The sequence below is a fragment of the Bos indicus x Bos taurus genome, chromosome 29 (assembly GCF_003369695.1).
Source record: "Bos indicus x Bos taurus breed Angus x Brahman F1 hybrid chromosome 29, Bos_hybrid_MaternalHap_v2.0, whole genome shotgun sequence".
In the NCBI taxonomy this organism is placed as follows: domain Eukaryota; kingdom Metazoa; phylum Chordata; class Mammalia; order Artiodactyla; family Bovidae; genus Bos; species Bos indicus x Bos taurus.
The window spans coordinates 32,929,041-32,945,542 of NC_040104.1; the positions used below are offsets into that span (position 1 = coordinate 32,929,041).

General features: G+C 37.2%; 1 protein-coding gene across 2 annotated transcripts in view; it reads right to left on the reverse strand.

Moving 5' to 3' along the window:
- The window catches only part of RSF1 (remodeling and spacing factor 1), a 148,945-nt gene that overhangs the window by 63,981 nt on the left and 68,462 nt on the right, over positions 1 to 16,502 (reverse strand). For both annotated transcript variants that reach the window (XM_027532694.1, XM_027532695.1), the window contains exons 3-4: positions 2,365 to 2,457; positions 1,247 to 1,452 (exon numbers count right to left, since the gene is read on the reverse strand). In XM_027532694.1, the coding sequence (XP_027388495.1) occupies positions 1,247 to 1,452; positions 2,365 to 2,457 (299 nt within the window). The remainder of the gene's footprint in view (positions 1 to 1,246; positions 1,453 to 2,364; positions 2,458 to 16,502) is intronic.

Genomic DNA, 16,502 nt, shown 5'->3' on the forward strand with positions numbered 1-16,502 from the left:
ATTTGAATTTAGTAATTTAACTATATGGAAAACCATATTATATGGTGTATATTATATTTTATATATGATGCTATTATATCATATATGATATAATATATATTATGTATGATGATATAATATCATATATAATATATAATAATATATTTCATCATAATATGATGAAAAAATGGTTAAAAAACAATCCCCCAAGAGCTCATTCAAAGTTTATTCTTAGGGAATAAAAGTTCAGCTTCCATGACCCAAACAAATATCATGAATTACTAGAATTTTCTCTTCAAAATATTAATAAATGACCACTAATAAAAATCTGCTAAAATCTAAGCATAAACAAAGATGAGTTAAAGTTAAAAGAGTCTTCATAAGCCACTGGAAATATATCCATTAGTTCTCCCTACTCTAGTTATAAATCCTATAATATTTTCAAAATTAATGTAAATTGTGGAAATTAATACAATAAATTCTAAATAATTTGCAAAAACAGAAAATTAGAGACATAAAGATTCTGAATAACAATCCGAGAGTCACTAATCAATTTTTTTAAAAGTTTTATTTCAAAGCTTTATATTAAATTAAATGTTTCCATTCAAATATATTTATCAACACAAACATAAGAAATCAAGATTTTTCAAGAAGGATTAGGACAGAAAAGCATAATATTCCTCAGATTTCTTCAGACCTCACTAAAGAAATGTATGCACAGGAAAAACTGAAAATGTAGTATATTTTCACATGAAAATATGTGTCACATGAATCAGACAAATTTAAGAAGAATAAACAAATAACACCTAATAGAAACCTATATAGCTAAATAAAAATCAATTTATGTTTCTCTGGGAATTCCCTGACAATGCAGCGGTTAGGATGCTGTGCTTTCACTGCCAAGGGTTTGGGTTCAATCCCTGGTTAGGAAACTAAGATCCAAAATATATTTCTGTTTTTCTTATATTTCTCTCTAACAATGGTTTTCTCTGTGTATATTACCTATGCATCATTATTTTTTGAATTCCAGCTCCCTAAAGTACTAGGTATATGTCCTAATGTGGACCACATTGCTAAATGTTATTTATTTGACAAATAACTAAGTGCTTCCAATGGGTATTGTGCTGGGCACTAGGCCAGATCCTAGAAATTCCCAACCCCATCAACGGAAAAGAATCACCAAGCCACAGAGACTATATTCTGGTAGAGAAGAGATCAAAGTAAGAAACATGCAAATAAATGTAAAAAAATTTCCAATAAAAGATACCTCACAATGCACTTCCATGAAGAGCCATCTTGATCATCTTGTTCTTCTATGTACATTCTGACATTGTGATCTTGATCCAACTGGTACCAGTACATGAGGCCATCTTTGTCACGGCCAATTGGCTGGAGACGCATGGTATCGGCATCCTCCTCATTGATAATATTCTTGAATTTGAGATTGTCATCAAATTGACACTCACAGAGGTACTGGAAAATAGTCACAACATGATTTAAAATACCCCATAAATGTTTTTCCATCACAATAAATGTGTTATGTTCAACCATGAAACAGATTCAGGGATAAGAAGAGAAAGAGTATGTTTGTCCACCTTTTACTTTCCTCTCTCCTCTTTTGTACACTTATTTTACAATAAGCAATTTTAAAAGACAAATTTCTAATTTAACATACAATTTTAGTATTACATAAATTTACAGGTTTAACACAACCAGTGACCCCAAAATTAAATTATATTCTAAAACACTGAGTTTTTGTATTAAAGTCTCCCAAATTGGTTCATGGTATAAAATTTTCAATGACCTTCTCTTAAAGCTTTTAGATAAACTTTATTCTTGAAATGGCTGTCTATTTTTGAAAGCTTGAGACATACATAATTTTTACCAAAGGCAGTCTTACTGATAATTGCCTCTGGAGAATTTTCTTGGGGGAAAAAAAAAAAATCATACTGCCAGCACAAAAAAGTTAGTTTTAATAAAAACTATTTATTAAAATTTTTATATATGATTAGTGTATATAAGATTTCTTCCCTGAATCTTTGATTTAGTAAATCAGTGAAAGATTAACCACACTTTACCATATTTGTTAGCTATGATTTTGAAGGCTGCCAACAATGCATAAAATTAATCTAGGGTAACTGTTTGCCATTATCCCTACAGGCAGAGATCATTAAACCTAGATATAAGTGTGTATTGAAAAACAACAAAAAACAGTAATTTAAAGAAGAGTTTTATCACCAAAAAATAAATTAAAAAAAGAAAATTCTATTGTCCTTTTCCACTAACAATAAAAATGTCTACTTTCTAGTTGCTTCCCAATTCAACCAGAAGGAGTCAAAGTGATTTTTTAATTAAAATAATTTTAACAAATAATAAATTTATTACCTTTAAGAGTGCTAACTTGCATTCAACACTCATTTCAAGATAGCCTTTCTTCTCCATCTCCCACGCCCAGGTGCTATTAAACTCTTGGCATATCTGTCAAGAGAAAGTTAAGGTCTTAATACAGAAAAGCAATTTTTATTTACATTGGTAGTTTTGTTGTACAACTATGTTAACTGTTTTGTTAATACATAAAGGAAAAAGTTTATGCCAAACACAGTCCAATCCAATCACACTCTGAAATACCTACTATTTAAATATATCAAAAATGTCGACTACTACTACTGAATGATGACTGCATTCAAGATAAGCAGTGACCTCTGCAGCTGTCTCCTTCGCTCTCAAGAATTTTATGTACACTTTTGTGGCACAGTTTCCCAAATGCAAGTAATTATCTGATTCCACCTCTCCAAATAGCATAGTTCCTCCAGGACAAGGACAATAATTCATTTCTATGCGTAGACTAGAAGCAAGCTAAAAATAACATGCCAAATTGTAGACACATTTTTATTTGAGTAACTCTCCAACTCAAAGTCCTCCTAATTATGGGTAAAGATTTCACTGCTTGGCTTCTATAATGTGGCATTAACTTAAATTTCTAGGTTTCTCTTTCCACACAAACATTTCAAGCAAACCAGAGACAATTTAACAGTATGAAGAAAGAAGATCTGGATAAATTACACTTATCAGGAGAGATGCCATGGATTCTATGAGCCAGTTTCCTCAGCAATAAAAGGGGAGCAGTAGTAATATTGATCTTAAAGGTTGTGAAGTAGACATGAAAAATGATATAAAGTGCCTACAAACTTCACACTCTTTTTCCAATCCAAGAAGCAAAGAGTATAATGAAGGCCCAGGGAGAAGAACCAACAAAAGGCACAAGATTGTCTAGTTGGGAAACTGGCTAGAAAGGCTGGGAGGAGAAAAACAAAAAGGCAAGTGAGACTGCTTACATAACCATCTCAACTTAGGAATAAGACTAAGCTGGCCCTCCTGGGAGGGGTTACTCTTTTCCTCTCCAGTACCAGTGTCGTCGTCTTTTTTTTTTTAAACCAACTTGTGTAATAGAATCGCAGGAGATCATTGTTAGGATAGAAAAAATATAACCAAGCAGTAAGGCCAGGAACTCTATAGTGGAAGATCTTTAAAGGCAAAAAGGAAGAAAGAGCTCTCCATTCTCTGGAATACCATACTTCCTTTGACTGCTACAGCATTGTATTTTGCAGAGAAAAAATACTGAGACATACAGAGTGAAGGAAATTTTTCTAGAATACCACACAGGGCAGACCCTCAGGTGATATAACAAAAGCTAAAAGTCAACATATGAACAGATACTTTGCGCCAAAGAGTAAATGGCCAAAAACCACAGCAGATGACCAATGACCTTAGTCATTAGGGAAATGTAACTCAAAATCACACTGCAATACTACTTCATACATGTTAGGATAACTATAATCAAAAAGAAGGAAAATAGCAAATGATAGGAATGTAAACTAGTGCAGTCACTTTGTTTAAAAAAAAAAAAAAAAGGTTAGCAGTTCCTCAAAAAGTTAACACTGAGTTACCACATGACTTAGCAATTCCATTCCTTGGTATGTACATATACAAAAATGAAAATATATGCTATACAAATGTTCATCTCAATATTATTTATAATAGCCAAGGGTGGGATCAACCCAAATTTACATCAAGTGATGAATGAATAAAATAATATGTGGAATATAAACACAATGGAATTTTATGAATCCATGAAAAGGAATGAAGTATTGCTATACTGTACAACATGGATGAATATTAAAAACATGATGCTAGGTTTAAAAAAATCAGATATAAAAGGTCACAGATTTTGGAGTGTTTGTATATAGAATTTCCACAAAAGTCAAATCCATATAGACAAAATTGCTAGTGGGTAAGTAGAGGGAGGAACAGTTGTTGCTAATGGGCTTCCTTTTAGAGTAACTTTAAAAATGCTCTACAGTTAAGACAGTGTTCTACTATTAAAGTAGCTCACATATTTGTGAATATGCTTAAAAAACTGAATTGCATATTTTTAAAAGGTGACTTTCACAGTATGTCAATAATATCTCAATCAAAAAAAAAAATTAGAGGGACAGTCCACAACACAGACTAAAGCTTACGACTTGGCTGAAGCATTTCTTGAGTGCTCTACTGTGTACCACACCCCTAAAATACTTTGAAGCCTAAAGCTGAGTGTGGGGAAGCTCAACTTCACCCAGAGGGGCTGAGAATGACACAGCTCCAAAGCATAGCCAACAACCTAGTTACCAATGCACAGTCAATGGCTCACGGCGTCACTGATACCAAATACAGCTGAAGAGCTATTGATTATCATTTACTGTGTGAAAGGGAAGGAGGGACAGAGTGAGGTAGAGAGAGAATTAAGATACAGGCCTCTGCATCTGCACTACTTAGCTTCAATTTACTGACCTTCATTTACAATGTTCAGGGTGTAAAACCTTTGCTGTGCTGATATTCAGAGATAAACATGCTATTCATTTTCAGTTTCTTTTTTTCTTTTTTTTAATATAAATTTATTTTAATTGGAGGCTTTACAATATTGTATTGGTTTTGCCATACATCAGTTTCTTTAAGCAATGCAGACTTACACTATGCTATTTGAAGACCTCCCCTCCAAAGGTCCCTCTTGGCCCCTCGAGGGCCCCTCAAGTCCCTCAAGGTCCCTCTTGGCCCCTCAAGACCCATTACTCAGATTTGCCCAAATAGCCATAACCTATTTTTACTACCTTCCCAGGGATGCAGTGGTGAAAAATACCCCTGCCACTGCAAGAGACACAAGAGTGTAGGTTTGATCCCCAGGTGGGAAGATCCCTTAGAGTAGAAAATGGCAACCCACTCCAGTATTCATGCCTGGAAAATTCCATGGACACAGAAGTCTGGCAGGATACAGCCCATGGGGTCTCAAAGAGTGGGACAGGACTGAGCAACTGAGCACAGCACATTGTTACCACAAAGGAAATGCCACAAATAAAAAAAGCATTATAAATGACACTTAAATAATTCTTATGCAGGACTACATAATCCCATCAGGGGTCAGCAAACTTCTAAGAGACAAACAAAATAATTTAGGTTTTGTGACTACATGGCCTCTTTTTCAACTATTACACTCTGTTACAGTGCAAAAGCAGTCATGTTGCTAAGTCATGTTCAGAAGCTAAGTCATGTCTGACTCTGCAAATCCATGGACTGCAGCATGCCAGGCTTCCCTGTCCTTCACCATCTTCCAAAGTTAGCTTAAACTCATGTCCATTGAATCGGTGATTCAATGATCTCACCCTCTGTCATCTCCTTTCTCCTCCTGCCTTCAATCTTTCCCAGAATCAGGGTCTTTAACAATGAACTGTTTCTTTGCATTAAGTGGCCAAAGTATTGGAGCTTCAGCTTCAGTATCAGTCCTTCCAATGAATATTCAGGACTGATTTCCTTTAGGATGGACTGGTTGGATCTCCTTGCAGTCCAAGGGACTCTCAAGAGTCTTCTCCAACATCACAGTTTGAAAGCATCATTTCTTTGGTGCTCAGACTTCTTTATGGTCCAACTCTCACATGCTGCTGCTGCTGCTGCTAAGTCACTTCAGTCGTGTCCGACTCTGTGTGACCCCACAGACGGCAGCCCACCAGGCTCCCCTGTCCCTGGGATTCTCCAGGCAAGAACACTGGAGTGGGTTGCCATTTCCTTCTCCAATGCATGAAAGTGAAAAGTGAAAGTAAAGTCTCTCAGTCGTGTCCGACTCTTAGCGGCCCCATGGACTGCAGCCTACCAGGCTCCTCCATCCGTGGGATTTTCCAGGCAAGAGTACTGAAGCCGGGTGCCATTGCCTTCTCCGGTACATGACTACTGGATAAACCATAGCTTTGACTATATGAACCTCTGTCAGCAAAGTAATGTCTTTGTTTTTTAATATGCTGTTTAGGTTTGTCATAGCTTTCCTTCCAAGGTTCATTTCATGGCTGCAGTCACCATCTGCAGTGATTTTGGAACCCAAAAAATAAAGTCTGTCACTGTTTCCATTGTTTTCCCATCTATTTGCCATGAAGTGATGGGACCAGATGCCATGATCTTAGTTTTCTGAATGTTGAGTTTTAAGCCAGCTTTTTCACTCTCTTCTTTCACCCTCATTAAGAGGCTCTTTAGTTCCTCTTCACTTTGTGCCACTAGAGTGGTATCATCTGCATATCGGAAGCTGTTCATATTTCTCCTGGCCATATTAATTCCAGCTTGTGCTTCATCTAGCCTGGCATTTCCCATGATGTACTCTGCTTACATGTTAAATAAACAGGGTGACAATACACAGCTTTGACGTACTCCTTTCCCAATTTTGAACCAGTCCATTGTTTCATGGCTGGTTCTGACTGCTGCTTCTTGACCTGCATACAGATTTCTCAGGAGGCAGGTAAGGTGGTCTGGTATTTCCATTTCTTTAAGAATTTTCCACAGTTTGTTGTTATCCACACTGTCAGAAGTAGATGTTTTTCTGGAATTCTTTTGCTTTTTCTATGATCCAACAGATGCTGGCAATTTGATCTCTGGTTCCTCTGCCTTTTCTAAATTGAGCTTATCCATCTGGAAGTTCTCGGTTCATATACTGTTGAAGCCTAGCTTGAAGGATTTGAGCATAACCTTGCTAGCATGTAAAATGAGGGCAGCTGTGCAGCAGTTTTATCATTTAGCATTGCCCTTCTTTTCCAGTCCTGTGGCCACTGCTGAGTTTTCCAAATGTGTTGGCATGTTGACTGCAGCATTTCCACAGCATCATCTTTTAGGATTTGAAATAGCTCAGCTGGAATTCCATCACCTCCACTAGCTTAGTTTGTACTAATGCTTCCTAAGGCCCACTTGATGTCACATTCCAGGAAAAGCAATATTTTCTATAATACATAAATGAGTGAGCAATACCACTTTACAATACCACTTTATTTGTAAGGAAATTTGAATTTCATATAATTTCCATATGTCAACCATTCTCCCAAGCATTTCAATACATGAAAACCATTCTTACTTCTTAAGCCACACATAAACAGGCAGAAAGGCGAGATTTGACACAGGGGCCACAGTTTGCCTAGAGGACCAGAAACTAGCTTTGTTTATTAGAGACCGTCTAGACAGTTATTCTTGGGGCTTTAAAGTAAAGGGATCCCTACTAGATTGGTAATCCACATAAATTACCCAGGTTTCATCTGATTCTAACCAAGCAGCCTATTTAATTTGGTTTTGCAAGCAATTCCTTTTTAGAGAATGTTCCAATATCCAAACCATCCACATTTATCACCATAAATTATCATTCCATAATACTGGTTTTAAGTTTGATTCTCTCTAAATGTGCTAATGAGTGATTATGTCTTGTTGTTTCCCTGTATAGTGCCTAAGGAACAGTCTTTCCGATACACACTGATTTTGTGTTCCGTGCCTGCAAGGTTGAATGCCATTCAGCATGGGAGGTCTCTTGGCTGCCTGCCTGTTGTCATTCCAAAACTCCCTGTATCTATTCTTCTTGACTTCTACAGAGAAAAAACAAGGTTGAGGATGGAAAATAAGGGGTAGGGGGTGTGGGGGGCATTTAAAAGTTCACAGCAGCTGAACATGTTTAAGAAAGGTGGTTTGACATGCCTATTCAGCAAAAACACAGACTTTATCTCAGTGAGATCATTAACATATTAATCTTAGACTCATATACACAATGGAAGCACCAATAATTCTTCTCTTTTTGGCAGTTTAGAAGGAAAGGAGGAAGGGTGTAGAAAAACCACAAAATTCTCAGCATGAACATCCAAATGTTGGCACTGAGAGACTAGACCACCACTTGAATGGCTTCTATCAGCCTAAGGGCACACCCCTGCTCTTTCATTGTTGTCTAGAAAACTCAAGGTTGCCAAAAGGATTTATTGTTTGTTCCAGCCAACATCTGATCAGATCCTGGAGGACCTCTAAATCTCTTTTTTTTCCTTTTTGTCACAACAGGCACTTGCAGGATCTTAGCTCCCTGACCAGGAATTGAACCTGCCCCATCCCAGTGACCACGACAAGTATTAACTACTGGACTGCCAAGGAATTCCCAACTACTTTTAAAACAAACAAACTTAAAATTGTAAATCTTTCCTCTAAACCTTTGAGAGATGTTATCTATACATTCTACAAGACAGGCGTGTCCTTCTCAAGGACCTGAAAGCCAATCCTTTTGTTATGTAATCATCAGACTGCAGAAGTTGCAGGCACAAAAGGCCTAATCAAGCTGACTTTGACCAACTCTCATAACTGGCTTTTGTGATTTTTTTATTTCCCTAACACAGCTCAACTCCTTTACTCTCTCATTACCATCTCCCCAACTCCCTCATCCTACCTTTAAAATACCAGCCACCTCTGGGCAAACTGAAATTGAGTTCAAGCTCCATCTACTAAAGTTAGTTATTGAATAAATCTGTCAGTACAGCCTTTAACCAGTGTTTGGTTTTGTTTATCTTTGATGAGGGAGTCCCTTAATATCATTCAGATGGAAATTTTTATTTTACAATTTAAAAACATGAAGTTTAAAGAGATTCATTTATCCAGTGATTCCACATTTACTGAGTACTTGTTCTATGGCAGGAACTAATCAAAGAGCTGGGACACCATGGTAAAGAAAACAACCAAACTGCCACCATGGAGCTTATATTCTAGGAGGTAGTCAAATGAGTGAATATAAGAAAATATCAAGTGGAGAGAAAGGGTTTAGTGCTCAGGCAAGGCCTCATTCTAAAAAGCTGACATCTGACACCAAAAGTTGAGATATGACTGATAAATAAACATCAGCCATAAAAAGACTGGTAGAGGAGTGTTTCAGACAGAAGAAACAAGCTGGCACAAAGGTCTGACATATCTAAAAACAGAAAAAAGGATCACTGTGTACGAAGCAGAATAAGGGGGAGAACAGAAAAAGAAAAGGAAACCAAAGGCCAGACGATGTAAAGCACGTAAGAAATTAAAATCTAATTTCAAATGCGATGGGAAGATTTTTTACATTTTGGGGAGTGGGTAGTATAGCCAGTTCAGAATATTGTGTTAAATGCTGGACAGGGTGTCGGGAAAAGAAAACCCTCCTACACTGCTGGTGGGACTGTGGCTTGTACAGCCACCATGAAAAACGTAAAGAGGTTCCTTAAAAAACCAAATATAGAGTTGCCATATGATCCGGCAATCCCACTCCTGGGCATCTATGCAGAGGAAATTCTAATTATAAAAGATGCACCCCTATGTGCACAGGAGCACTGTTTACAACAGCCAGGACAAGGAAGCAACTAAATGTCCATCGGCAAATTGATAAAGAATGTGGCATATATTATATATACAATACAATGGAATATCACTCACACATCAAAAAGAATAAAATGTCATTTTATTTTGTCATCCATCCATTTTATTGTCATCCAGCAACATGGATGGGCCCAGAGATTATCATACTAAGTGAAATTAGAAACAGAAAGACAAATACCATACGATACATCACTTATATGTGGAATCTAAAATTTGACAAAAAATGAAGTCATCTACAAAACAGAAAGAGACTCACAGACACAGAAAACAAACTTATGGTTACCAAAGCGGATAGCATGCATGCTCAGTCCTGTCCGACTCTCCAACCCCATGGACTGTAGCCTGTCCAGCTCCTTTGTCCACGGGATTTTCCAGGCAAGAATACTGGAGTAGCCATTTCCTTCTCTAGGGGATCTTTCTGACCCAGAGATGGAACCCATGTCTCCTGCATTGGCAGGCGGATTCTTTTTTTATAGATGAATATTCTTTTTTTTTTTAATTAATTGACTTTTTAGTTGAAGGATAATTGCTTTACAGAAATTGTGTTGGTTTCTGCCAAACATCAACATGAATCAGCCATAGGTACACGTATGTCCCCTCCCTCTCATCTCCCTCCCCATTCCACCCCTCTGGGTTACAGAGCCCCTGTTTGAGTCCCCTGAGACACAGAGCAAATTGCCATAGGCTATCTATTTTACATATGGTAATGTAAGTTTCTGTGTTACTGTCTCCATACATCTCACCCTCTCCCTCCTCCCCTGGGCCCATGTCCCTAAGTCTGTTCTCTATGTCTGTGTAGCCACTTGGAAGCCCAAAGGGGTTAGCAGGTTAGCAGTTAATTTAATTAACTCCTAATTTAGGAGTTTGGGATTAGCAGATACAAACTACTATATATAAAATAACAGCAAGGTCCTACTGTGTATCACAGGAAAGGATATTCTATATCCTGCAATGGACCATAATATGAAGACTAAGATAACCAAAAGAATATGAAGACTATGGCTGAATCACTTTGTTACATGCCAGAAACAATACAAAACTATAACTCATCCATACTTTAACTAAAAAATAAAAAAGAAATACTATATTAGTTTTGGGTATATGCCAAGGAATGGGACTACTGGATCATATAGTAGCTCGATTTTTAGTTTTGAAAGGAACCTCCTTACTGTTTCCCACAGTGGCTGCACCAATGTACACCCTGCCCGCCCGCCCCCCTCCCCTACCACAGTGTAGGAGGGTTTTAATATGGTGAGATGATTTTTAATGGGGGAAACATTAGATCAGATATATGTTTCAAAAATGGCAGCTGTGTGTAAAATAGATTGTAGAGGGGAAAGAACAGAAACTACAAAACTTTTAACCCAAGAGACAATGACGACACGGACTATGGTGTAGTAGTGGGAACAGAAAGAAGCAAACAGCTGTATTTTGAAGGGAGAATTTTAAGGACTTTTGAAAGAACAGATGTGGAAGGTGACTGAAAAGGAAAATCAAAGGTGACATCTAAATTCCTTGACTTGAACAAATGGAAGGATAAAAGTGCTTTTAATGAAGGCATAAAGGAACACGTGAGGGAAAAGAGATGTCATACCTACAGAGTCTGAGGTACCTATTATATACATCTAAGAAATGTCCTTCTCAAATTTAGTGACTGAACTGAATCTGAGTCAAAACTGAAGCTATGACTCCTGGTTCAGATCTTTCCACTACATCCCATACAGTTTTCACTAAAACCTTTTCAAGTCTGAGTCAAGAAGAATTTTTTTGGCTGAGCTCTGAGAAGTCATCTTTTTATCCCTAGGGTGTGACAAAGCATAAGATACACAGCAGGTACAAAACAAATATCTGATGAATAAACAAAAGACATAGAAAAATGATGCTTTTACATTAATTTAAAAAATTATTATTTTAAATTATCCATCAATAACTTCTGAGTAGAATAGCAATAGCTAACATTTATTGTGTGTTTACCACATGCCAAGTACTATTCCAACCGCCTTAAAATATTAATTCAGTCAATTCTCATAAGTCTTTTCATGGCTGTACTATTATCCTTAGGAGGTTCTGTGCTTTAGCCAAGAAATAAGAGAAATAGGAATTAGTATCTCTAGTAATTTATAGTGAAATCAGTAATATATTTAAGACACCAATTAGGTCAGTTATCACCAACCATACTATGGACAAAGGCTAGATTGAGAATTAGAAATCATGTAGTTTTGTTATTACATTCAAATTAAACCTTACCAAATATCCCTGACCAAATATGTAAATATGTCCAACTATTTTATACATAATATTCTTTCCAGAGGACTAAATGAAACATTTACTGAGCACATTTAGTATTAGGAAAGCAAAGATGAATTAACAGTCTCTGCGCTGAGAAGTTCAGAATTCAGAGAAAGTCATGAAAACAAGTAATTAGAGGGGAGAAGCAGTCACTGAGTCATCTACAAACTGAGAAACTGGTATAGCCATGAACTACTATGAAAATAAAGGAGAGAAACCCTTCAGCCAAATGGAGGAAAGTGTGACACTTTTATTCAAGTGGTGACATTTATCTAGGACCTAAAGGATGAATGAGGCTTTATCAGAAAAGGAGGTAAATAAATAGTATTTCAAGAAGAAACAGAACAGAATATGATAACCAATGGGGATGTGAATATTTTGGTATGTTTTGTCGACATGAAGGCAAATAAAAGAGCTCTTTATGCTGAGCCCTTCGAGTCCTAAATCATGAGTGCTGAGGGGTGGGAGTGGGAAGAGACAAGGCCGTGAAAGTAGGTCATTGCTCATAAATATGAGGACTCAACAAGCATTCAGAAGTACTGATGAAAAACAGTCCTGTTGCACGATGGCAAGATAGGAGGATAGAATCCAAGGTCAAGGAGACCCACTAAAGCCTGTTTTGCAATAACTCACAGAAAAGGTGATGAAGCTTGGCTTAACCCTGCAGAGGATACTCAAGAGAAGGCAGATTCAGATTGTACGTATCTTACAAAGCAACAAGCTTTATGCTTAATACATTATACAGTAAATGTTTTACTCTTTACAACAGACCTTTCACAAATATTATTTCATTTGGGGTAGATGGCCCATAAAGCTACAATATTTTTTAAAACAAAACAAAGTCTGATCATCTTTCTATTTTCTATAGTATCTCCCAAGTTCATGACCTTGCTGACAGTGGACACTAAATATTTACACTATCAGTAGTCCCTGATATAACTATAGAGTCAACTTACTATTTTGATGAGCCACCTGGGAATACTGCCTATAACAATGCATATTAAGAGTTATATATAGAATGGAAGATTCTTTCATTCCTTAAAATATATACTGGATATACTTCAATGGCAAGACTTCTCAAGCAACATGGTTTTAAAAATTAAAAGAATACCAAAATCCCAAGTGACTAGAGCACAGGCATGTATCAATTAATGGGTTTATTCCACAAAAAGGATAAAGTTCTTTATCAGTACTTTGCTGTATGTTAGACCCTGTGATTGACATCAGGATAAGTAAGATACTACAACTCTTACAAAAGGGACTCAGTTGGACAGGCAGCTGGAATCTGTTAACCTACAAATATGGCACATTTACACAGATCAAAAATTTGAGAAGCTACTCTCAAAAGTAGTCTATTCTGAAGAGTAGTAAAAGGTATCTTGCAAGTATTTGGCAAAAATCCAGCAAGAAAAATCAAATCTCTATCATAGCTACTTTATACCCATAGATAAGAGTAACCATATACCTAAAATACACCCAAGTGGAAAGAGTATAATTGGTAAGTTCCTCTTTCTAAGAGATCTACTTTTTAATCAATAATCTAAATAGGAAGGGATATAAGGTTTTAGTATAAAATAGATTGAGATTCAAATCCAGGCTCTATCAACAGTGTGATCCTGTCGAGGTCAATCACCTCTCTCAATTTCAGGGTCTTCGTCTGTAAAATGGAGGTTATCTTGCTAATAAAAGAGATGAGATTAGGAAGATGTCTATCAGAGATCCTTATGGTGCCACAGCTACATATTTAAATGCAAACCTGAAGATAGATCCAGAAAAACACAACAAGAACCAACTGGAACACAAGAAGAAAATAAAGAGAATTAAGAGCTGTTAGGAAGTAGACTAGGCTTCCTGGTGGCTCAGTGGTAAAGAATTCACCTGCAATGCATGAGCCATAGAAGATGTGGGTTCGATCCCTGGGTCGGGAAGACCCCTGGAGGAGGGCATGGCAACCCACTCCAGTATTCTTGCCTGGAGAATCCCATGGACAGAGGAGCCTGGCAGGCTACAGTCCATAGAGCTGCAAAGATTCCAACACAACTGAAGCAACTCAGCAGCAGCAGGAAGTAGATCAGTGTTCTTCAAACTGTATATAAACATTGTTTCAAGATACTTTTGTTTCAAATATATTTAAAACACCCAATATTTAAATAAAATTATTGGTGACTGATTTAATTCTCTACTTTTATTTTCTGGGTAATTAATCCTATATATAGGCTTCCCTGGTAGCTCAGATGGTAAAGAATCTGCCTGCAATGTGGGAGACCTGAGTTCAATCCCTGAGTTGACAAGATCCTCTGGAGAAGGGAGAGCTACCCACTCCGACATTCTTGCCCAACCATGGAGAGAGGAGCCTGGTGGGCTACAGTCCATGGGGTCACAAAGAATTGAACATGACAGAGCAACTTTCACTTATAGGCTCCCCTGATGGCTCAGGGGTAAAGAATCTGTCTGCCAATGTAGGAGATGCAAGAGATGTGGGTTTGATTTGTGAGTGGGGAAGATCCCCTGGAGGAGGAAATGCCAACGCACTCCAGGCATTCCTGCCTTGGAAATCCTATGGACAGAGGAGCCTGGCTGGCTACAGTCCATGGGGTTGCAAGAGTCAGACATGACTTAGCAACTAAACAACAAAACCTATATTATACTGATGGGCTGCCTTGTTAGGATCCAATATAACAGTAAACATGTTGAAGGTAAGATTACTGCCAGATCTAGAGAATATTCTCTGACTGTTGCATTTTTATATATTGTGGAGATATACATGAATTTAGTATGTAGAGAAATATTTTTGTATAAAAACAAAAATTCACCATTTTAGTCAATAAGTGTATAATTTAGTGGCATTAATCAATCACATTCACAATGTTGTATAATCATTGATACTTCTTACTTCCAAAAGTTTTTTTTATTATCCAGACAAAAACTCTTTCTTTTGGCCACACCACTTGGCTTGTGGGATATTAGTTCCCCAACCAGGGACTGAATCCAGGCCCTCCGCAGTAAAAGGGTGGAATCCCAATCACTGGATTGTCAGGGAATTCCCTTCAAACAGAAGATCTTTAAGCTTTAAGCAATTAACTCCCCATTCTCCTCCCACTCTGCAGCACCTCATAATCTCTAATCTACTTTAATATCAGTTGTTTTGTGTCTGGTTTCTTTTACTTAGCATAATGTTTGCAAGGACTGCCCATGTGCTAGCAAATAAAAGAAGTTCTTTCCTTTTTAAGTATGAAAAATATTGCATTGTATGAATGTATCACATTTTGTTTACTGATGGACATTTGGGTAGTGTCAACCTTTGGGCTATTATGAATTAAATTACAATAAATACTGGCATACAAGTGTATGTCTGAGGCTGTTTTTGGTTCTTCTGAGTATACAGCTAGGTGCAGAACTGATGGGTCACACAGCAGTTATATGTTTAGCTTTTTTTTTTTTTTTGACCGTAAAGCATGGCACGTAGAACCTTCCTAACCAGGGATGGAACTCATGGCCCCTGTATTGGAAGCACAGAGTCTTAACAACTGGACCACCAGGAAAGCCCTGTTTAGCTTTTTAGTTCAGTTCAGTCGCTCAGTCGTGTCTGACTCTTTGCGACCCCATGAATCGCAGCACGCCAGGCCTCCCTGTCCATCACCAACTCCCAGAGTTCACTCAGGCTCATGTCCATTGAGTCAGTGATGCCATCCAGCCATCTCATCCTCTGTCGTCCCCTTCTTCTCCTGCCCCGAATCCCTCCCAGCATCAGTCTTTTCCAATGAGTCAACTCTTTGCATGAGGTGGCCAAAGTACTGGAGTTTCAACTTTAGCATCATTCCTTCCAAATTTAAGGATGGGCCAAATGGTTTTCCACATCAGCTGCACCATTCTGTATTCCCATCAGTTTTAGCATCTCCACAAACTCATCAATATTTATTATTTTCCTTTAAGAGTTACTCTATTAGGTATAAAGTAATACTGAGTTTCTGATTTTCATTTCATCCATGACTAATGATGTTGATTATCTTTTCATGTGCTAATTATTAATTGCTGCATATCTCTGAAGAAATGTCTACTTAAATATTTTGCACATTTTTTAAATTGGTTTGGTCTTTTTGTTGTTTTTAGGAATCCCTCTATAGTCTATATATTTTCTTATCAATCATACAATTTGCAAATTATTTTCTTCCATGATGTGGGTAGTCCTTTCACTTTCTTCATAACATTATTTGATGGACAACAGTTTTTCATTTTGATAAAGTCGAATTCATGTACTGTTTTTCTTCTTGCTTACATGCTTTTGGTGTCAAAATTTAAAACTCTATTCCCAAGCTGAAGGTCATAAAGAGCTATCCCTAAGTTTTATTCCAATAGGATTATGGTTCTAGCTCTTTCAATTAAGCTGTTAACCCATTTTGAGTTAATTTTTGCATGTGGTAGGAGGAAGGGTTATTTACTGCATTTGGCAACTTGTTAAATCTCAAGAAATATACATTTCATGCTATAGGCAATAATCAAAATAAGTTTTAAAAACACTACAATAA